The 23,896-nt window shown below is 40.3% G+C and overlaps 1 protein-coding gene across 2 annotated transcripts in view; it reads right to left on the reverse strand.

Moving 5' to 3' along the window:
- Positions 1-1,062: 1,062 nt before the first annotated feature.
- Positions 1,063-23,896, reverse strand: part of LOC121318605 (protein bicaudal D homolog 1-like) — a 39,618-nt gene continuing 16,784 nt past the window's right edge. Inside the window, exons 6-7 of one of the 2 annotated variants that reach the window (XM_041255469.1) lie at positions 4,761-4,836; positions 1,063-2,095 (exon numbers count right to left, since the gene is read on the reverse strand). In XM_041255469.1, coding sequence (XP_041111403.1) covers positions 4,789-4,836 — 48 coding nt within the window. In that variant the 3' untranslated portion in view covers positions 1,063-2,095; positions 4,761-4,788. Of the gene's footprint in view, positions 2,462-4,760; positions 4,837-23,896 lie in introns of both variants that reach the window. The other variant, XM_041255468.1, reaches the window with a different exon arrangement.

The raw sequence follows: 23,896 nt of genomic DNA on the forward strand, positions 1-23,896 counted from the left end.
CTCTTGAAGGCTAATAGTTTACCTCGGCATCATTGCAGATCAAGTCCACCCAATTTGTACCGTGATGGTGATGGCTGCTTCCCAGATGATAGCACACTCATCCACCTGGCCAGAACTGTGTGTGAAGTCATGGGACAGGGACCACAATTCCCAGATCTCAATCCAATTGATTATGTTTGGGATGAACTTAAAACATGCATTCGCACTAAATACATTTATATAAGGGGTGATTAGAAAATAAGTTTACCACATGAGATATGGTGAGGTCATGCGGTAAACTTACTTTCTAATCACCCTGTATATGCAATCTATTGGGAATGTTAACTGCTTGCTGGTATGCTGACAACAGTGTTAGATTGACAAAAAGATCCTACAATTGCATGAATGTTTGCATGAAATGATGTACCTATTAAATAGCTATTCATAGCACCTGTTCTTTATATTATATATATATATATATATATATATATATATATATATATATATATATATATATTAGTGATTTAACACCTAGTTGTTGCAACAACAAAAAAACAGCTATAATAAATTAAACTGATTTTCATTTTAAAAAGGCATCAACGTAACACATTTGCTAGAAGTCAGCTGAAAAGAAATGCAGGTATTTCAAGTGACTAGAAAATACACTCCATTTCCAACCATTTTTTTTTGTGCAATAAAAACGGCCACACTTCGGCCTACCACTGTTTCCACTACACCAACCAGTCTCAACGCTGTGTTCTTTCTTTACTAAATAAGAAAGAAAAATGGAACACAAATATACTTCAACGGAATATATGATCATATTAATAATAGCATTAAAAAAACAAACTTAACAAAAAATATATTAAAAAACACTGTATTTCAATTCCTTTATCCCCACATGAATATACCTTATGTGGCATTTTGGTTAGTATTAAATGCATACTAAAATCCACCTCCCAGAAATAAGGCAGAGATATTAAAAAAAAAAATAATAATAATTTTAAAAAAATGAGTAGAGAAGCAACTGAATTTAAATAAAAATAAATACATGTTTGTGGAAGATATTCCATCCATAGATTAACCTGTTGTACATAACCATCTAAGAGGCAGAATTACAGAACTCTTAACATTGCAAGTAAAGCAACACTGTCTGTCTTTCCCTGATAAGTTTCACCTGATCCACAAATACAAAACACTCATCAAAAGGTCAATTTAGAAATGCTAAAAGAAACCTAAAGAATTCAACGACAAACATTTTTTAACAAGTCTACCAGACTGATGGTCGAAACGCTTGTCATTGAATCTGCAAAGTGTCCATCTGCACAGTGGAAGTAGATCTCACATTGTTCCGCTATGACATTGGGAAGTTTAAACTCTGGTTGCAGTTTGGATTGTAAACGAAGGTCAAAGTTTTCATGTATGTTGAAATAACCCTGTGTAATATACAGATCTTTTCATAGTTAATCACAATACCGTCTGCGCAGCAGGGTCCAGTTGGAAGTAGCTATGGAGTAATTACAGACGTCGATCCGTTTGTTTGAGCGATCCAAAATCTGATACGGGTGGAGATTATTTTGTTCCCTGTTTGAACAACTAAATGAACAATCGAGGGAGAGATGTGCGCGTGGTTTGCCGGTTTTAAATCATATCTTATCTGGGAATATAAGATGCTACCCAGGTTTGTTGTTGAATTAATCCCTTATTCATGGGATAACAAGTCATTGAACAGTTTTTAAAGTATTATTCATTATTTCACTGTAGGTTTTCATGTTTGGTACCTTTGACAAGTTTATTTACATGGAACACTGCTGTGTGCAAGGTTTTACAAGCAATAACAACATGGGCCTAAATCAAATCAAAGTTTATGGCGCTGCCATAGCAATACTTTATAATGGCAATGGCGCTGGCTTAATTTTGATTTAATCCGAGCCTTATTTCTGGTGACAGATGACAGATCCGAGCCTTATGTCTGGTGACTCCTACTGCGTAATTGGACCCATAAGCTTCATAAACACTTCTTTCACCTGGCATGCCTGATTCAAGTTCTGAAGAAGTCCCTTACTGCAGCTCAGATCAAGGAGGGAAGGTCCGGTCTGTGTTTCTCCACGTGTTTCTATTGAAGGTCAGAAATAAATAGATAGATAAATAATAAATAAATAAATAAACAGGTTATTTCAAATAAAGTCTTCCTGGATAAGCCCTGTGCCGCCTCTGTGCATGTGTCTTTTCAGCTTCTCGTACAGCTTCAGTCTTTAGGTTGGCAGGTAGTTTGAGCTTGACGTCACTATGCTATAGAGCATGGAAGCCCTTCTGGCTGGTCAGTGGCACAGCCCTCCTCATGGGGCTCCTGGGCGCTGTTCTCTGGCTGAGCTGTGCACAGGGCTAGGGGTGGGGAGGAGGCTTAGACAGGCAGTTGAGGGGTACACACGGGGAGCTGGGATGCGCCTGTTCTTCCTGAAGACCTACCGGTACACTAGGACTGCAAGTTTCAAGAAGAAGAATAAAACAAATAAGAAATATAGGCTCTGTGCATGCCACTCTGTCATGAAGTAAGGTAGCACTGTAACAGTCAGTGAAAGCATTAATAGTGTGAAACACATGATAGCAGAAGACTGTACTGTACATACAACAGAACAACTAGACTTAATGATAACAGTGCATGAGTTTGTTAGTAAAGGAAATTAGAATATGTTAAAAGTACCACTTTACAGTAAGGGTGCTTAAGCACAATGTAATAATACTTATACATATTGTGGTGTAATTACAATGTAATAACATGCTTAATTACACATGGGCTGCATTGTAAATATGTATGTGGTTGTGTATTTCAGTGTAGTTATCATGTAACCACACATGCAATTAGTGTAATTACCGAGTAGTGAAAGACATTTATTGTAAAGCACTGTCTCTTAAACTAAGAGATGTAAAGTATCTGTCAGCAATAGCTGTAACAGCAATAACTTACTATACTTTTACAAACCCATCATAATAATATAAGGAGTGTATTTTAAGGTGCATATACAATATAGACAACTATAGGAGGTATAGGCAGTTATCGTTTTTTTCTCCTAAATGAATGATGTGACATGGGAATGATTCAATGACCAATCATACAGCGATTATGAATTATGTAAGGGAGAGGAGATAAGTGCTGGCACTCAACTCACAATCACTATACTGTACTTTATTTTAATTGGGTTGGCTAGACAATCCCATTCCAAGGGCTAAACTACACAATTAAATAAAATCGTACAGCCCCCGAGCTCACTGCAACAAAGGCATTACTAAATGCTTGAGATCCAATTGGGAGACCAGCATGTCGTTACCAGTGAGATGTCATTCAGCTTGCTCAGTTTATTTCTATACGATCAGGGATAGCCGTCTCCTTATGATATTATTATACTTTTTATGCAAACTTTATTGAGATGCTGACCGGTAACACTTTTAATAGGATACGACTGTATCTTAAAATAAGTATTATAAAGTAGATGCAAATGTTTTTGGTCATTCAGAACTTCAGCAAATAATAAATATGGAAAGTGTTCATCAGCATTGCTCAACTGCGTAATCCATGCAAATAACAACATCAACTGCGATAACGCTGAAAAACAAGTACGGTTCAAAAGGGCAAAAAATGAGGTTGTTGTAAACTTTGTATTTATTTCAGTAAACCATTGTCCAATAGCAATGTCCTCTATGGAGTTCTATATTACTAGCCAGAACCGTTCAAATGTCTCATATACTGTATATTATAATAAGGGAAACGGTTATTGGGGGTAGAAAGAATATATGAGGTGAATAAGAGTGGCACACATTGGCTGTGTGCTACGGATCTCTGGAGTTCTGTGCGTGGTTGACCCATGCAACAATGAATCAGCGTGCTAGGAGTGAATGCAGGTTGGTGCTAGGAGTGAATGCAGGCTGGTGCTAGCAGTGAATACAGGTTGGTGCTAGGAGTGAATGCAGGTTGGTGCTAGGAGTGAATGCAGGTTGGTGATAGGAGTCAATGCAGGTTGGTGCTAGGAGTAAATGTAGGTTGGTGCTAGGAGTCAATGCAGGTTGGTGCTAGGAGTGAATGCAGGCTGGTGCTAGGAGTGAATGCAGGCTGGTGCTAGGAGTGAATGCAGGTTGGTGCTAGGAGTGAATGCAGGCTGGTGCTAGGAGTGAATGCAGGTTGGTGCTAGGAGTGAATGCAGGCTGGTGCTAGGAGTGAATGCAGGTTGGTGCTAGGAGTGAATGCAGGCTGGTGCTAGGAGTGAATGCAGGCTGGTGCTAGGAGTGAATGCAGGCTGGTGCTAGGAGTGAATGCAGGTTGGTGCTAGGAGTGAATGCAGGCAGGCTGGTGCTAGGAGTGAATGCAGGCTGGTGATAGGAGTGAATGCAGGTTGGTGCTAGGAGTGAATGCAGGTTGGTGCTAGGAGTGAATGCAGGCTGGTGCTAGGAGTGAATGCAGGCTGGTGCTAGGAGTGAATGCAGGTTGGTGCTAGGAGTGAATGCAGGCTGGTGCTAGGAGTGAATGCAGGCTGGTGCTAGGAGTGAATGCAGGTTGGTGCTAGGAGTGAATGCAGGCTGGTGCTAGGAGTGAATGCAGGCTGGTGCTAGGAGTGAATGCAGGCTGGTGCTAGGAGTGAATGCAGGTTGGTGCTAGGAGTGAATGCAGGTTGGTGCTAGGAGTCAATGCAGGTTGGTGCTAGGAGTGAATGCAGGCTGGTTGTTACCTGTTCTATGAACACCACATGCAGCTGTGGATAGTTATGACTACTCAGCTAAAAGATTACCTGGCTGTTTGAGATTTCGGCCCTCGCCTTAGTTGTGGGGAGAGTGGCGATATTGAGGCAGTAGGCTGCTGACAATCTACAAGAAACTGATATATTAGACAGATATACAGAGAGGTGACAGTAGGGTTAGTAGAGAAGACAACTGTTGTTCTGAACACCATGCAATTAAATGAGGAATGGCCTGGGAGTGTGTCTGGATTTTTTCATAAGAGCTCTTCACTTGGGGTGAAAAAAAAAAGAAAAAGCTTTATGGTAAAAAAGAGAGCCACACCGTGCTGCCTTATAACCAGATCTGTGTGTGTACTGTTATACAAAAACAATGCATTACGTTTAGGACACAGGAGTCAAAAGCAACATAATTGCAAAGGTAAGGATGAGTACCACTTTGTTTCACATAATATACTCCTTAATGTCCTGTCTTAAGACCACTAACCTACAGAAGAAAAGGATGTGCCATACAGCAATACTAGACAGGTGCCATATAGCAATACTAGACTAGCAAGAAGACAGTGGCACTGCTGTCACTTTTGGGTATTTAACATGTAAGAAATGAAATGGTTGATGCTCCTGTATAAGGTTTCCTTTAAGTCCAGAACAGCTTTATTTGGAATTTACTCAGATTTCTGGTCTGGCAATTAGCAATATATTGGGGTTTTTTTTGTTTATCTTTCTTACTGTATCAAGAAAGGTAAAATCATGAAAAAAAACAAGAGCATGCCAGATTGTAATATAAATAATCAATGAATGTTAAACAGTTTTATAAAAGCAACAACACACTGCAGGTGTGCGTTAGGTAGTGGTCAAAAAGCATTCATTCCAGATTACTTGAATTGATGTATTTAATATCAATGCCACAGAGATTCTTTTGACATTCAAAAAAAGACACTCCAGGTAAATGAAACAGGCAACTCAGCTTGAACAAATCAATAATGAATTAATTCATCATATATGTTTACAGAAAATGAATGCTTAAATTATCCACTTTGAATCTCATTTTGCAATGAAATCCATTCGATAATGAATCTTGAATCCACAAAGGATAAAAAATCACAAAGGGCAAGAATTATCAAAAACACTTTAGTTTAGGGATCCATTATAAGTAGTTTTTTTTTTTTTTATAATCAATAAACACGGTATTCATTTTGTTAATAAATGTAAATATTATAATTAGATATAATATCACAGAATGGCAAAGCAATACATGTTTTAAATAAGGTATATACATATATAAACCCACTTACAACGAAACTAAAGTGTTACTGATTTGGTAATTAAATAAAACAAGCATTTGAGTCTTTAACTTTCTGAATTGTTTCTGGTGTTGTAAAATGAACATTTACCATGTCACATGTGTTTTATAGCATCCAAGGGTACAAAAATGCATTTTACATTCAAACGTAATTCCTATTTGGTTAAAGTAATTCCAGGATTTTCATATTTGTTAGATGTAACTAGTAACTTTCTAGCATTTCTATTTTGACATTGTTTCGCAGTCTCGTGGATTAGCTGCACACCCGGTATATGTTTATTGCAAATCTGAGTCTCTAATGTCTGCTGAAGCTCTTTATACAGTCATGTACTTGGATTCAAGGATCTTCTGCATGTTTTCACTTGTTTTGATGGAAAATCACTATCCTCAACTGCTATGTATGATCCATATATCTATACCATAGTTCTCTCCCTTCCCATGTCATGTCTCAGTCCAAGGATAGCATTCTATGTCAAGTCTTCCCATTGTTATTCGGGATTCAAATGAAAGTTCTCCTAGTTACCAACATTGACTTCCCTTTCTAACCAAATGTTTGTCCTATAATCTACCTTACAGTAAGGGTGCCCCCTGCATTGTGTCTGGGTGCTGTGGTGTCAGCACATTAGTGTTTGAAATCATTAATATGTATAGAACTGGCTGGAGTGTGCAGAACTTGTAACCCAAGCTACCTGTTCATCTTGGTAAGTGTTTGAAACATGACAGTATCTTAACTAATGAATTCTGCATCATTTTGCATTTCAGTTGTCTCATCCTGGAGACTTTTATAACCTAGAAGTATAAAGCATTCATGTGACCGGCTCTCAGAATCATGTCTGAACTCCAAGCAAATCAGATGCAACAAAAGTATTGTATAGTACGTGTACAATTTACTGTCAACATGGTCTAAACATGAAATAGCAGAATATCAGCATTATTGTATAGCTATAATAGTACCTTTGGTTATAAAATAGCTAGCTATAATACTACTATCATTAATATATTATAAGCATAACTATCTATAGTCAAAGGAAAAGCTGTACATTAGAAATCATTAGTGCTAGAGGTGTGTAAGCAACTGGCTATCAGGTCAATATGATTCTGATTGCTGATCAATGGAGTTAAATGGGCCTCCGACTTAGTGAATGTTAAACAGCTACAGATTCTTATTATTTGTTTTAATAAAGAGCAATGGGCCCTTTCACAAAACTTTAAGGACTGTTTTAAGAAGAAATGTTTTAAGAAACATTTATAAACATTCTCTGAGATTAAAGGGCATGACAGTGGGGATTCACTTCTAGCACTCTCTCTAACAGTTGAATAAAAGTGTCATGAATTGAAAGCTTGATTTAAGCTTGATTTACCTACTACTCTATATAGTGCAGTTAAATTAAGATTTCAATCTCTGCTATTCTGATGTGCTATTTATTTATTTTTTTTAAATTTAGTCGTCGCCAATTAGAATTTTTTATTATTTTCTCCCCAATTTAGTCGTGTCCAATTATTTTTAGGCTCAGTTCGCCGCTACCAACCCTGCGCTGACTCGGGAGCGGAGAAGACGAACACACGCTGTCCTCTGAAGAATGTTTCTCTCAGCCGACCGCTTCTTTACACACTGCAGACTAACCATGCAGCCACCTCAGAGCTACAACGTTTGAGGACAACGCAGCTCTGGGCAGCTTACAGGCAAGCCCACAGGTGCCCGGCCAGACCACAGGGATTGCTGTTGCGCGGTGAGGACACCCTGGCTGACCTAGCCCTCCTTCCCCCCGGGCGGCGCTCGGTCAATTGAGTGCCACCCCCTAGGAACTCCCGGTGAAGGTCGGCAATGACATAGCCTGGATTCAAACTTGCGATCTCCAGGCTATAGGGCATATCCGCGCGGAGCGCTTTTACTGGATGCGCCACTCGGGAGCCCATGACGTAATATTGTGACATCAGTTTGAATCCCCCTATAAGAACGCATTGCCTTATAGCAAGATCTGATAAATGCAAAAACAAGTAAAGCCTGCACTCAAATTCAAGTTCAGTTCTCCAGAAAAATATAATTTTTATTTATTTACAAGTCAGTGGTGAGGTGGATACAAACGCATTCATGTTACAGAACAAAAGTGAAACAAAATATAAAATATAGAAACCGTGTCCCGAAGTTAAAGGGGCAACAACCAAGGGTGTAAAAAAACATTTTCTCACATCTCATAATACTAATGAGCAGCCGGACTAGATGATATTTCAAGCACATGGGACCGAAGAAAAGTCTTTAAAACATCAGCAAAAATCATAAGCAGGTAACACAACTTAAAGATAATGCATGCTTATATAACTGAACATCATGCAAATGCAAAGGCACAAAAAAAGTTTAACCAAGAAACCATATAGATTATAAAATGGAAGCAAAGACATAAATACTTTGATGGGATTTTTATCTAACAGTATTCAACTGCTTCTCCAAACCCTTGATGTACAGTGGTTAAAAACGATAATTCACAGCAATTTGAAATAAATAAATCAAATCCAATGAAGGTGGTTAAGAAATAAAGAAATAAGAGCACACTGGCAAGCTAGTCCTCATTAAATCACATGGTAATGCTGACAACATGATGTTAGTACATTTAGCAAAGGAGGTAATGAACAAACACATTTGTGTACTGGAAGTCTCAAAATGTATTATTTCCTTTACATATTACAAAGAGACAACACAGATACAGCCACTATGCACACATGTATATACAAACACAATGTACATTTAAACAGCTACATAACAGTAGATTGCTACTACAGTGTTGGATCTCCTAGTTGGTTCTGTTTTTACAAAATTGTTGTTTTCCATTTTCCTACTGTACATTTGCTTCCCTGTCTAGTTCTTCATAGAAAAAAATACATATGCTGTACCTGTACCACAATCATCATTATACCACAGGGTTCATGTTTGAGGAAACGTGAGAGCTGTTTAGCTGAAAGGAAAGTGCCTTAATAATCTGGGATAAAATATAGTTAGACAGCATGTGTGCTAGTGTGTGCTGGTGGTGGATGTTTGCATGGGGGTGGAGGGACAGTCTGACACATTCATAAAGCAGAAACTGTGGTTACAGGATGGAGGGCAGTTGAGCTGCAGCCAGTAAAACGAGGAAACATTCCTGGTTTATTAAAGCCATTGTTACCGTAGATACAATCATCAGCAGTTGCAATGTAACGTTTATTTATGACGTTTATAATGACTCACAAAACATACCAGCTATCTTTCTCTCCTTGGTTTTTTAAATAACGATCTCTAACCCTTTTATTATTGCTCGTGAAGGAACTTCCAAAATGTAACTACAAACTCTAAAAGGCAGGTCCGACTGTATGTGTTCTTCGGTCACACGATTTAACTTAATCAAGTGAAAGAGTGGCATCAAAGCAATGCAATGGAAAAATAAGTATTGGTTTTGACGAGTGAAATCTAACTTTTGTTATAGATAGCATTTTATGAATTCTTCAAACCAATGCTTTACTATCCCTTTATTTAACTTGTATTTGATTTATTAACATTATGACTGGCCCCTCTTTTTATTGTGCTAAGAAGCATTTGTTTCTTCAGTGTTCATTTGGCATATGCAAGTATTTCAAACTGATAAACTGCTACACCCTACAGCTTTGCTGTACAGCACACAGTCTGAGTGAATTTAAACTGCAGCACAGGTACCAGGAAGCAGCAGCAAAGGTCATCTATAGAGCTGCATTTAAAAACTCTGCGCTACACTCACTATGAAGTATAAAGTAAAAGCAAAGAATTCAACAGAAAAGGGGCTCTGTTGAAGAAATTAGGGATTAGTAGAAGAGATGTGCTACTGCAGCACAATACTTTCTTGTTTGTAAATATATGTATATAGTGGGTTATATCTTCTTGTTTAATTGTACAAATATGGACTGTACTTGATTTATAGTTGGAAATCTAATATATAATCTACAACACATTGCATTGATACTTAATATGCAGATAGCCAATGTTCACAGCACCTTTTTTTCAAAAATTATTATGATTTTAATGGTACACAAACCTATTTTTAATGAAAAGTTAATATCATAAAGCTGTCTAGATCTAAGTAGTGGCAGATCTTAATAACGCTGCCCTAAAATACATAAACGTGCTTTTGTGTAGTCTTCATTTCATTGTATTTTTATTGAATGTTGTAACGTTAATGAATTCACCTCTGGGGGAAACCCCAGCAGAGATTAAGAAAGCCCAGCAGGATTAATATAGAGTTAAAGAGGGACATTATTAAAGATCTGACAAAGATTATCATATTAATAAGATTATTACAATTTTATCAATGTGTGGTAAAAAAATATTTACATCTGTAACTGTATGTATTAGTCAGTAAGTAATGCCTGATTCAATCAAATAATACAGCGCCCATCTTCCTTTTTCTATTACGATATTCAGAGGCACAACACAGTATTCTCATGTAATGAAACACTCATTGCACCAGTAGAGGCTGTGTAAGAGAAGATAACATTGGTAGTTACAGTTATTATCTTGTTCTTACATGGTTTTGTATGCCCCCGTAATATATATGTATGGCAGTCATTCATGTTAACAAAAGATTTTGACCTTTTTGTGTGGCGCATGTTTATCTATGACCGGAAGACTGATTGAATTGGATAGGGAATTTCACAGGCCTTCATAAAGCTGCGTTGCATTCTTTTTTAAATACGGATCAACCTGCACTTTAGTTTTTCCACTATAACCCAAAGCACAGCAGTCCATGTCACAATATATATATATATATATATAATATATATATATAGAAATATATATTACGACTTCCAAATAAAGAAAACAAGTTTGGAAGTCAAACTTTTATGGTAAAACTCACACAGCAGTTTATTAAGATTCTCTGCAGAGTATTTTTCAAAGTCTTCTAATCTCAGCGCTCTTGCCTGCAGGAATTCCAGAAACACTGTTAATGACTTTTTTCTAAACATGCTAATTAACAGAACCCAGGTTTGAAGACTATGGCATGAAGAGACTTTGAGCTAGTTTGTATGGGTAGGATTCATGTTTTGTATCGCATTCTGTTTCACGTATCACATCCTGGCTGCTTCTAAAGACACAGTTTAAAGCACCCCTGTGGTCTGAGTAGAGCTCTTAGAATCATGTTTAAACTCCAGAGCACACTACAATGCACCCCTTAACCTGTCCTGCTGGAACTCTGCTAGGGGCAGTGTTGCGGAAGGACAGGGTAATGGTTACACTGTGGTATTCTGAGGTATTCTGAGTCCTAAAAGCTATTCTGATATTGTAATATTTTTTGACAATGAGCACATTATTCTTGTTTTGCTTATATGGAACTTTCTAACTAATCTAAAGCGAGTATTGCCGATCATGCGATTAACAGAGCTACAAAAATAATAACGTATTAAAGAAGAAGGGTTCAGCGTCATAAAAAAAACATGCATAGAAAAAATGGCATATACCAACACAATTCTACTAAAACTGTAAACACTGCATCTTTTTATTGGTTTATCCACTTAACAACAGGTGTCTTCTAAGTAGTGACTGTTGGGGAAGTTGTAGTATAATTGATAGTATAAAAGTTTATTTGTGTCGTCTCTGCCATTATCACAAGGCTGTCCCAGAATCTGTGGATATTGTCTGTGCGCAATGTCCAGATGTGCTTAAAGTTATTTTAAATAGAAAGCGGGGGAAATTCCATTAAGGTATTATTATTATTATTATTATTATTATTATTATTATTATTATTAAATTAGTCATTTAGTAGATGCTTTTATCCAAAGCGACTTACAGACTAGGTGGCGAACTATGCATTACAACTTTACAAATAGGACCTCAGTTTTACGTCTCAAGCTAAAGACCGAGCACAAGGAGGTTAAGTTCCTTGCTCAGGGTCACGCATGGTGAGTGAGTGGCTGAGCTGGGATTGAACTGGGAATCTCCTGGTAAGAAGCCCCTTTCTCTAACCACTGGTAAAATTGCAGACATGAATTTACAAAGATATGTACAGTATAAATGCAAAAACAATAATATCTTCCCAGGGTATTAGTAAAACTATTCTTCACTAAACTTGCTTTTGTGTGTTAACATATTGATGATTTGTATATCTCAAGCTATTAACTCAGCTAATTTAACACAGTTTAAATGACTGTAGTTCTGTAATGCCCTGCATAGTGTTAAATACTGTAACACTGTACCCGCACAATCACATTTTACCTATACCCGATTCCCCATGCATTTTAGTGAGGGCAGTCAGTGAGGGTAATTCATCTGCAAAATCCAGAACTAAAACTGTTGTACTGTAGTGCCTATGATTCTTTAATGATACTGAGGTGTGGACCCTGTGGGATTCAATTTGAATTTGTTGGGTAATGGTAATCATTAAAGCTTGATGCCAATATAACTTGTTTAAACCTTTATCTCAATATAATCTCATAATACTGTATTAGATCTCGATTTGTCTGCATTGTCTTTGAAACTAAAGATGTTTATATATCTATACCCATCACTGTCCTTCACAAGAGATTTATTACAGATTATTTTAGAAGTGAAAATAAAAGGCTCTTGTATTAGATAAGCCACAGACAACTGACCTCATCTTTCTGTAAGTGTCAAGAACCTAACTGTCTGTCAGCTGTCTAGCAGGTAATGGCAGCTTTGTTGCTGCACAGCTTGAGTTTGCATGTTATCAAGCTTCTTGTACGTTGTTGGTTCCCAGCGTCTCAGTGGTCAATTGTGAACATACTGCATGCGGTAGATTTAGAATTGATCATAGAAATGACGGGGCAGCTAACTGTAGCCTGCCTGGGAATTGCCAGAAACATGTGACCAGTAAGTTTCGGTTTTCATAAAAAAATAAATAAAAAAAAGTCCAGCTGAATCCACTGACTTGCACTGCGTGTTTGTGACTGGTGAGTAAGCGACTGGATTCTTGATCCTTAGGATGTCTGAACACTGTCTCATGTGCTAGCCATAGACGGGATTACGTTTAAACATCCCAAAGTAGAATAGGTGGCTAAAAACTGTCCTCTTTATAAAAACATCATTCCATCTATGGCTATAGCATATTTAGAAACCATCTATAATGCTTTATTAATATCATATACCATAGTTATTAAGTATATATTATATATTTATAAAACATTTATAAAATATTAATAAGCAGCACCTTAATATAAAGTGTTACAGGTAAATCTATATAATAAATACAATACTCCGTGTTCGGAGAGAGTCGGGATGCTTTATATTGTTACAGCAAAGCGGTCAATAAGGAATACAATTTATCATTTCTTTATTTGCATTCGTGCAATATTGGTAGTTTATAAAATATTAGAAATGCAGGCCTTTTGTTAAGTTTATTCCATCTGTTTCTGTGTTTGTTTGCATCACAGCCATTTTGTTTGTGGTCAATAAAGCAAATAAAATAATTGTTGTTTTTGTTTTTATTGTAAGACAAGGTTTTTGTACAGTAGTTGAAAGTAACATTACATTAATAAAAAGGTATACAATCTTTGACAGACTGGGTTTAGCTGGACCCAACTGCATTTGCAGCGCTGTTGAAGGCGCAGGAGCGCAGGCACATGGAATCTTTGACGGTCATGATGGAGTGGATGCACAATATGTTCCTCGAGGCCAATCAGGAGGGAACTGGCAGATGAACCAGCAGTGCAACTACCAAGGATGAGGGTAGTGAAGATGTCACTGGAGGATGGCCCCGAGGCTTACTTGGTTGCGGTCGAGAGACAGGCAGCAGCACCACACTGGCCTCAGGAGTGGTGGGCTACCCAGCTGGGCCCCAATTTGATCGGAGAGGCCCAGGCAGCCTACCAAGCCTAGACACAGAAGCAAGCCCTGGTCTGCTTCAACGACCAGTTGAAGCAGACCATTCTCCAGCGGCTCGATATCATGGAAGAGACGCACTGCCACCAGTTCCAGGAATAACAGCGACCCTCAGGACAGCGACCCCATGTGTTGATGCAATAGCTGGTGGATCATGTGATCCGGTGGCTCTGCCCCGGCACCAACGACTCCGAGAAGATTACGGAGCTAATTGCTATTGAGCAATCCATGAAGGTGCTGGGGTGGGACACCCAGAACTGGGTCCCCCGACATCGACCCCCCACGTTGGAGGCAGCAGTCCAACTGGCTGAGGGATACGAGGATGCATCAGCATCAGTTCCCTTGGTCTTCACCCCAGCTCCTCCCTCCAACTGACTCCGGACGATGGGCCCAAGGACAGGACCCACGAATCCACTGCTCATCGGCACCCCATGGGCAGCCTTCCCCCACATCAATGGAGGGCAAGGTCGACCCCCAGCGGGGTGACAGCAGAGAACCCCTCCCCATTGCCAAACCAGCAGCAGGACATACAGGCTCCGTGGGTGCCCTTTCAACCCACCTGTTACCGGTGCCATGAGGTCGGCCATCTCGCCCGGAATTGTCCGGCAGCGATGGAAAGTGGTGTGGCCTCCCACTACGTACTAACAGTACCAGGTAAGCCCAGGGGTAATGATTGGAAGGGGCCTTGCATTGTTGATGTACAGGTTGGTGATTTGAGCACCCACGCATTAACGGACTCAGGATGTGGGCCGACTTTAATTGAAGAAGCTCTGTTGACGGGGGTACCTTGGTGGTCATGCGGGGTAGTGGTCATTTCCTGTATTCATGGGGATAAGAAGGACTACCCCCTCACTACATTAGATATGACTATTGGATGTCATATCTGCCGCATAATCGTGGCAGTGGCTGCAAAGTTGCCTTATCCAGTTATTTTAGGTCGAGACTGGCCGTACTTTGAAACTATGATTAATAAAACTGTAAAGCCAGTCTCCGGTAAGACCATGGGAGCGGCAGGACAAACTATTGGAAAAATCTTCCCGCTGCAGGCTGATTTGTTCCCAAAAAAACAAAAATAGAGCGCAGGGTTGAAAAATGGGAAGGAATGTCAATGAGACAAGGTTGGAGTTTGTTGAGGGAAAATTCAAAGTCTGTTAAATGCAGGGGAAAGGGGATTGGGACTCAGTGTGACCTGCGGGGGTGGGTTACTGAGGCCCCCATTGCTGAAGCTATTGTAGCTCCGCTCGATATCCTGAAATTCTGGGACCGAGCTGTGAACCTAGCGTTGGAGCAGAAGAATGACCCTTAGCTGGCACACATCTGGGGGCAGGTTCGGTCTATCGAGGGGAAGAATGTAGAGGACAACCAGCCACTTACATATCCTCACCACATTATTGTCCGGCACTTACTGTATAGGGCAGGGATGGCAATTTTTTTTTAATATACATCACTAAGTGCCAAGGGTGCCAATGGTTAATTAGGGGTGTAAAAGGGTATACGGCCGCTAAATGGTAAAACAATATTTACTTTCCTTTTTTTTTGTAATTAAGTTTTTATTAAGCAAACATACCAAAAAAACAGCAATCCACAATACAAAATAATCAAGAACATTACATGAACTAGGACAGAACCCCTCCATCCGCCCTCATCCCCTCAAATCTCAACCCCACTCCTCCCTCTGTTGTCTGGAGAGCAGGTGTGGGGGAACAATATTTACATTCCTATGACTAATGGGACTTCTGCTGCTGAATATCCACTGACATTTTTTCAACCCGTGGTTCACAGTCAGTCATTTTTAGAGCAACACATGCATCACCAATGTCATCTCTCAGCCTTTTGCGCATGTCTGATTTGATCAAATTCATGCCAGAAAAAAGCTGCTCACAAAAATATGATAAGCCAAAAAAAGTTAGAAGTGAAATTCCATGAGTTTTCATTGCTTTGAAAGAATTTGGCAAAGAATTCCAGACTTTTAATATCTCATTTTCTGCACTTTCTGCTTTTTCCCCATCTACTCTGTCACACTCAATCTGCTGTAATGTTACATGCAGATCAGTGAATTTTCTTTTCCACACTGCACTTTCTTGAAATTCCAACAATTCCATTTCCAAACTTTCAAGTCCCCACCATTCCAACTGGGAAATATTCAGCTGGTCAAACATGGCTGTGTCAGGACTGCTCATGAAAGACAGTGTTGCCTCCATGTTGAGGAACTGAATAAACCTGGCTGCAAATGCTTCCCTAGAAGCCCCCACGATTTTGGAAAACTGGTGGTAAACTTCCTGCAGATTACTGGGACTGTCTGCAAAGTGTGCAGATTTCTGCAAATGTGTTTTCAGGTTTGGGAAGTATTTGAGCTGTCCACAGTCAATGTCTCTTTCAAACACCTCTAACTTTCTTTCAAAAGCCCTGATATCCCCAAACATGCTTTCAGCTGTTTTGCCAAAATCCTGCAATTTTTGGTTCACGTCATTAAAATGTTTAGTGAAGTCAGTGAAAAACATAAGGGTGTTAAGCCACACAATATCAGTGAGTTGCGGATAGTTTTCCCCTTTTTCTTCCATGAAAAGTCTTATTTCATCTAAACAGGCCACAAATCTCTCCAGCCCTCGTCCTCGGCTTAGCCACCTGACATTATTATACATCAATAACGTTGAGTACTGTGACTGAACCTCATCAAGAAGCATCTGGAACTGGCGGAAATTTACAGCTCGAGCCATGATGTAATTTACAATCTTTGGGCCTATCTTATGGATGTCATCCAGTTTCTTGTTGCTATCTCTAGCTGACAAGGCTTCCTGATGCATCAAACAGTGAAACTGGATAACTGGATGTTTTGCCTCCTGCACAAGGTGCTGAATGAAACCTGATGTTGCACCAACCATGCTATCTGCACCATCAGTTGTAACAGAAACTACTTTTTCCAAGCTGATATTTTCAGCCAAAAATGCCCCTCGACAGCATTAAAGATATCATTCCCTGTTGTCCTCCCTGGCAGAGATAACAGTTTCACTAATTCTTCCTGCATGTTTTCACCAGCTGCATAACGCACGATCACTGCTAACCTTGCATGGTTACTGACATCAGTACTTTCATCCAGACACAGTGAATAAAACTCTGACTTTTGCAACTCAGCGGTGAGCTGCTGGCTAACATCTTCAGCCATGCGCAGGATTCTGTCTTTGACAGTATTTCTACTGAGTGGCATATCTGTGATGCGCTGCACAATTTTATCCTTGTTAGGGAAGTCATGAAATAAAGAACCAGCACTAGCCAGCATGGCACTCTTCATATATTCACCATCTGACAAGGGTTTGCCATGCTTTGCAATGCAATGAGATAATTTGAAGCTTGCAGCCACCAAATGGTTTGTTTTTTTTAAGATAAGTACTAAGTCTGGTTTTGATACCTCCTCACTGCCCTTTGAAGGAATTCTTTCCTTTCACTCTCAATAAGATCTGTAATGTTTTTGTGGTTGGTGTCAAAATGGCGTTTTACACCAAATAACACACAGCGCTTTCCCTTTACTGTCAACCAATCCAAATGTTTCTGTCCAACCCTCCTGGAAGGATCTACCACTATCTGTCTGAAGCTTTTTTGATTGTGCTCATTTTCTTAACCTTCACTTCACTTTTCAGTTAACTGACGAGAATGTTTTTCTTCAGAAGCACGCTGAAACAGGTTGTCTTACTATCTCCCCAGAAGAGGTCTCTATACAACAGCAGCTTTCAGCATGAACAGCTATCCCACTATTGCAGATATTTGCTGGGTGCCATACCTAACAAAAAATGGCCACAGTTAATATTGCCCACCACATCCCCTCCCCCCAGCCCATCCATATCCCCATCCCCATCCCCATCTCCATCATAACTGCCAGACCAAACATACACTCTCTCTCTCCTCAACCCCATCCCACTCCTGTTCCCCTTTATACTTCACTGGGCACTTAATGCTGGTCTCCCCTCACCGCCCATAATTTCCTCTTGTCCCTGAGAACTCGTAATCTGTTCTAAGCAATTCCCTTACATTCCCCATTCCCTGTCCCTAAGTACACTGCACATTCTAATCTACACTCACATGGTGTTCTTGCTGGAGACTGCAGCCGGGGAGCGTGGTTGTGGTAGAAGGCAGTGGAAGAGTACTTCGCTGCAGACCAGTGGGAGGCAAAGTGAGGCAGCAAGACTGATCAAATTCAGACAAAAAATGAATAATTATGAATATGCATGTTCTTTCCTTCCCTAAATCCATTTTTGCTCACAGATTATATTATATTGTTTTGTAAATTTACAAATGCCCCTCTTTTGCATATGCCCCTCTATATATTTTGGACAATGACTTTAATCTTTATTTAAGTAAGATCAATCAATCTTAATTTTATATAGCGCCTTTCATAGTGGAACATCATCTCAAAGCACTTCACAGCTTGTCAAAGAATAACAGTACATACAATAAACACATAGTTTGAATATTATATTACTAAACTACAGTAAAATACATAAATCACATTTCATGACGCATTAAGTTTAAGAATTATAATGCTAAACATCAGTAAAAGCAACAATCAGAGTGCATCATACAATAAATATAAGACGTTTGCTCAATTGACGCGCTGCACCAGTAACCCTGGCCATAACTGTTTTGTTTTTTTGTTTGCAATTGCACACAGTGACAACCATTAACGGTGTACCGTCATTTTTTCAACTGTATATTTACTTACATAAAACATATCTACTGCTTTTACATTTTGTAAAATAACTATTTAAAAGACGAGTAGCAGATACTTATTAGATACTTATTAGAAAAAGATTTCTGTGGTGTCAAACTACCTTGAAAAAAAGGACTATCCACAAATGTACTCTACATATCAGAGGCATCATTTATTTTGGGACGATTGTTTTTTGAGAATTTACAACCTGCTTTTCCCCACTGTATGAAGTGGGGTAACAACATACCACAGTATGACCCCATAATTAAGATTAAAATAGTATTAAAAAAAAAAAAAAAAAACAGTGCATCAAACAAAGAACACATAGTTTGAGATACGAGTATGTGACAGTGGAATATATTTTTGGTATTTATGACAAGGGAAAGGTTTGACAATCAAAACAGCATGGGACATTTGCTTTAAAGTTTAATGCACAAATACACGTGTTGCCGCCAGTGACATCTGCAAAAGACCTTGCACTGCACATTAACACGTGTACGAAAAGTTGTACATCTTTTTAGAAAAGACGTAAGCCGAAAGTGCTTGGTTATGTAATTTAGACCTATTTAAGGCTCGCAGACCCCCGACCCCGAGTGTAAAGTATGAAAGATTGTGGCCATTTCTCCATTTAGTTCAGGAGATGACGGCCAGTAAAATGCTACAAGCATCAGGCTAACGATCCCTTCCTCCCCGCGTGTCTTCCTGACACATCCATAGCTGACCACAGACTTACTGTTTTTGATCAGCTTTCTGTTCCCTGGCTACTTGAATAAAGCAGCTCAGCAACATAAACAACCAACCGTGAAATAACAGCTACAGTTAGCACTGCTTAATTACTGGGGGCGGGGCCGTCCTTGCAAATCAAACTGACTGGCTTTCCAAAGTGCCACTCAGAGGGCATGCAAAAAATAAATAAATAAATAAAAGTAGATAACTGCTCACTCGGCATGCCAACAAATACGACTCTGTGTGCCACTCTGGGCACGCGTGCCATAGGTTCGCCATCGCAGGTATAGGGTATGCCAAGCCACGAGCACAAGCCAGATTGTAACACACTTACTTGTTCCTTAGTCTTTTCGATGTGAGATCATGCGGTTGGCTCACGATGTCCCATGTTCCGGCCATTTAGGTAGCGATAAGACTCGGAAACGAATATTGGCTTTGTTTTATTGGATGGGAGTGTTTAGTGAGGTGACGAGATATGTGGCAGAGTGTCCGGAATGCCAGCAAGTAGCGCCGTGGCGGGTTCGCCCAGCCCCGCTGGTCCCACTGCCCCTGATCTCAGTTCCCTTTGAACGCATTGCTATGGACATAGTGGGTCCATTGAGCCAGTCTGACTCCGGATATATGCACATTTTGGTACTGGTGGACTACGCGACTAGATATCCGGAGGCAGTACCATTGAAATCCACTAGTGCTGCAGCAACTGCTCGAGAGTTAGTACAGATTATAGCGAGAGTAGGGATTCCAAAATAAATCTTCACTGATCCTGGAACTAACTTCATGTCACAATGTTTGAAAGAATTATATAAATTGTTGCAAAGTAAGTCGATTCAAACCTCTGTTTATCACCCGTAGATGGACGGTTTGGTGGAACGTTTTAATTAGACTTTAAAACAGATGCTGAAGCGGTTTGTCAACCAAGAGCAGAAATATTGGGCTACACTCCTCCCCTACCTGATGTTTGCAGTGAGAGAGGTGCCTCAGAGCTCAACCAGGTTCTCTCCCTTTGAGCTGCTGTATGGGAGACAACCACGGGGTATCCTTGATCTTGTGAAAGAAGGGTGGGAGGAGCAAACAAAAACTTCTAAAAACACAGTCAAGTATGTAATCATGTTAAGAGACCGCCTAGCACTGGTTGGTCGTTTGGCGCAAGAAAATCTAAAACTAGCTCAGCATCGCCAGGAGCAGCAGTACAACAAACAAGCATGAATTCGGACTTTTCGACCAGGTGATAAAGTACTGTTGCTACTTCCTACATCGGAGTCTAGGTTGTATGCTAAATGGCAGGGGCCATGTGAGGTGATATGGGGAATTGGTAATGTGAATTATGAAATTACACAACCCGATCGTCGAAGTAAGACTGAAATTTATCACATTAATTTGATAAAACCCTGGAGTGAAAGGGAGGCCCTATTTATAGCAAGTGACAGTTTTGAAGATGATTTTGGTCACACTGTCAATCCACTAGCTACAACTAACATTCCGATGGGGGAACAGTTACTTCCGGATCAGAAACGTGAGCTCTGCCAGTTGTTGGAAAGGTTTAATGATGTCTTTTCTGACTTGCCCGGCAGAACTAATGTTATTTCACATGCTATTATTACTCTGGCAGGTGTCCGTGTCTGGGAGAGACCATATTGGATCCCAGAGAGTCGCAGGGGTCCCGTTCGCAAGGAGGTGGAGGATATGCTCGGGTTCGGAGTCACTGAACCTTCTCGGAGCGAGTGGTGCAGTCCTATCGTGATGGTGGGCAAGAAGGATGGTTCCACTCGGTTCTGTGTGGATTTTTGTAAGGTTAATGCCATCTCCAAGTTCGATGCATATCTGAATTCCCGAGTGGATAAGCTCCTCGACCGATTGGGTTGGATCTGACGAAGGGATACTGGCAGATACTGGCTCACTCAAAGCGAGAGAGAAAACTGCTTTCTCTAGATGGCTTGTTCCATTTCTGGACTATGCCCTTCGGGTTGCATGGAGCTCCTGCCACCTTTCAGAGACTGATGGCTCCCCATCATCAATATGCAGCCGCATACACTGATGATGTGGTGATTTTTAGCTCCAACTGGAATAGGCATATTATTAGGCTTTCAGCTGTCCTACAGTCTCTAAGGGAGGCAGGGCTAACAGCCAAACTGGGCAAGTGTGCATTTGGCAAACAGGAGACCCAATATCTTGGCTACATTATTGTTAATAGCCAGGTAACGCCGATCGCCTCCAAAGTCCAGGCACTGGTGGAGACAGCGATCCCGAGAACCAAGTCACAGATGAGATCATTATTGGGGTGAGCTGGCTATTATCAGTGTTTTATCCCTGAGTATGCCACCATAGTCAACCCCCTGGTTGATCTCGCCTGAAAGGCTGCTCCAAAAATAGTTAAATGGACAGGGCAATGTTAGGAGGCATTTGATATGATTAAGAAGCAATTCTGTCAAGCTCCCGCTCTAATTTCACCAGATTTCAGCACAGAGTTCATCCTTCAGACCGATGCCTCCCCCATTGGTCTGGGGGCGGTCCTGTCCCAGCAAGTTGATGGGGTAGAACACCCTACCATTTATCTAAGCAAAAAATGTCTCCTAGGGAAATTAACTACTCTGTTATTGAGAAGGAGTGTTTAGCCATCAAATGGGCTACTCATGCTCTTCGCTATTACTTGTTGGGGGTGTTCTCTCTTGTCACTGATCATGCTCCTTTAAACTGGTTACACAAGATGAAGGACAATAATGCCAGAATAACTTGATGGTATCTGGCGCTACAACCCTTCCACTACACTGTGAAACAACATCACGCAGGTAAGGAGCATCAAAATGCAAATTTTTTTTCAAGGGAGGGGGGAGCATTGGGTAATGTAGAATTGGTCAAGTGTTCCTTCTGCATCACTCTGAGGGGTGAGAGAAAGAGAGAAAGGATCGATGTTGTAAATCCCCTTCCCGATTAGAAAGGGCACTGTGTAAAGACGGTGGTATGCTGCCTCCTAGATGGGCCGCCTTGACGGTAGGTGGAAACCGGAAGGTGACCATATTAGGGGGAGCGTGTAGTTGCACGTACCCGGAACGACTCCATTCCAATCAGCTGCAAGACGGCCCTCTGTTGGAGAAACCATGGTGACGGGTCGATTGCAGGGAGGAGGTTGTGGGTACAAAGGGAAAGCAGCTACGTCAGTATGCCGCTTTGCGCTGAGAAACATAAACAGGCAGCAGGAGCCTGTGTTGTTTGTTTTGTATTATATGTGTTTCTGTTCTGTGTTCACAGAGGAGAACGGAGTAATGTGGAGCTGTCGCTGTGAAGCCAGCAATCACCTGAGCACTGCCCTGCACAAACACCACATCATTTCACCACATTTTCCTGGAGTCACGCACGCACACTTTTGTGTAAGGGACGGATTAAGTCCTTTGGATTGGGGCTGGCATTATTATTATTATTATTATTATTATTGGGTTTGCAAGCCTGCCGTGTACCCCCCGATACCATTGCTGGTAAAGGGGTGGATTGTTTCTCTACTTTTGTGTTGAAATAAAACACAGTCTTTTTGGGAAACGTACTGTGTGGACAGTCACTTTTACTGCACTGCACCATCTGCATCTGATGACAGTTCTATTCACAAAGGGTCAACTTATTTAAAGAATGTTGAAGCTCTAAATTTACATGGCTTACTTTCAGGTAAGTAATTTTCACGCCGAAAATTGAGAGAATTACACTGTCCAGGAAAGACAAGTATGTACCTAGTACCTGAAATTAAAGCAAGTAAACTTGGTGCTTTCTGAGTATCAAGACTAAAGGTTTGTGAACATGAATTTGGTATTGCTTATAGGAGTGCCTGATGCATTTTGAGGTTTATTTTATAGATAATTTATTCAATCGCTAGAAACTGTTCTCTCAATAAAATCACTCACGACTAGGTGTGTTGAAGAGGTGAGGTATCCTGTTCTGGAGTTTTTGTTGTTTATATTGCACTCCACAGATTTAGGACATAACTACTATTTCATCAGCATACATGGAGGGAGACTTTGCCTGTCAGTCCTTGTCAACAATGCAATATGTGTCATTTAATGTGAATACAGTGGGAGCAGAGTGTCTCTTATTGCCGCAGTATGGGGTGAGAGGATTGCAATGCTCTGGCTGCTCAAACTGTGTGAAATTATTTCTGTTAAAACAAAAAAAGACCCCACAAACTATGTATTGATTTATTAGACATCTCAGGATTCTATGAAACGAGGATTGTACTTTGGAACGACTGTTAAACATTAAAAAGTGTTCTTTTTTAGAACCGTGTGTGTTCTGTGTACGGGATGACATCTGCACAGCTTTAGAACTGTGCTGTGTGTTCCGTGTATGGGATGACATCTGCACAGCTTTAGAACTGTGCTGTGTGTTCCGTGTATGGGATGACATCTGCACAGCTTTAGAACTGTGCTGTGTGTTCTATGTATGGGATGACATCCGCACAGCTTTAGAACTGTGCTGTGTGTTCTATGTATGGGATGACATCCGCACAGCTTTAGAACTGTGCTGTGTGTTCCGTGTATGGGATGACATCTGCACACAGGATGAGATGCATTGGAATTTTGACAGATCCGAACAGTGATTGGTTGATTTTTTATACTTTATTTAGAAGTGTAAATCAGACCTAT

The sequence above is a fragment of the Polyodon spathula genome, chromosome 7, assembly GCF_017654505.1.
Source record: "Polyodon spathula isolate WHYD16114869_AA chromosome 7, ASM1765450v1, whole genome shotgun sequence".
NCBI lineage: Eukaryota > Metazoa > Chordata > Actinopteri > Acipenseriformes > Polyodontidae > Polyodon > Polyodon spathula.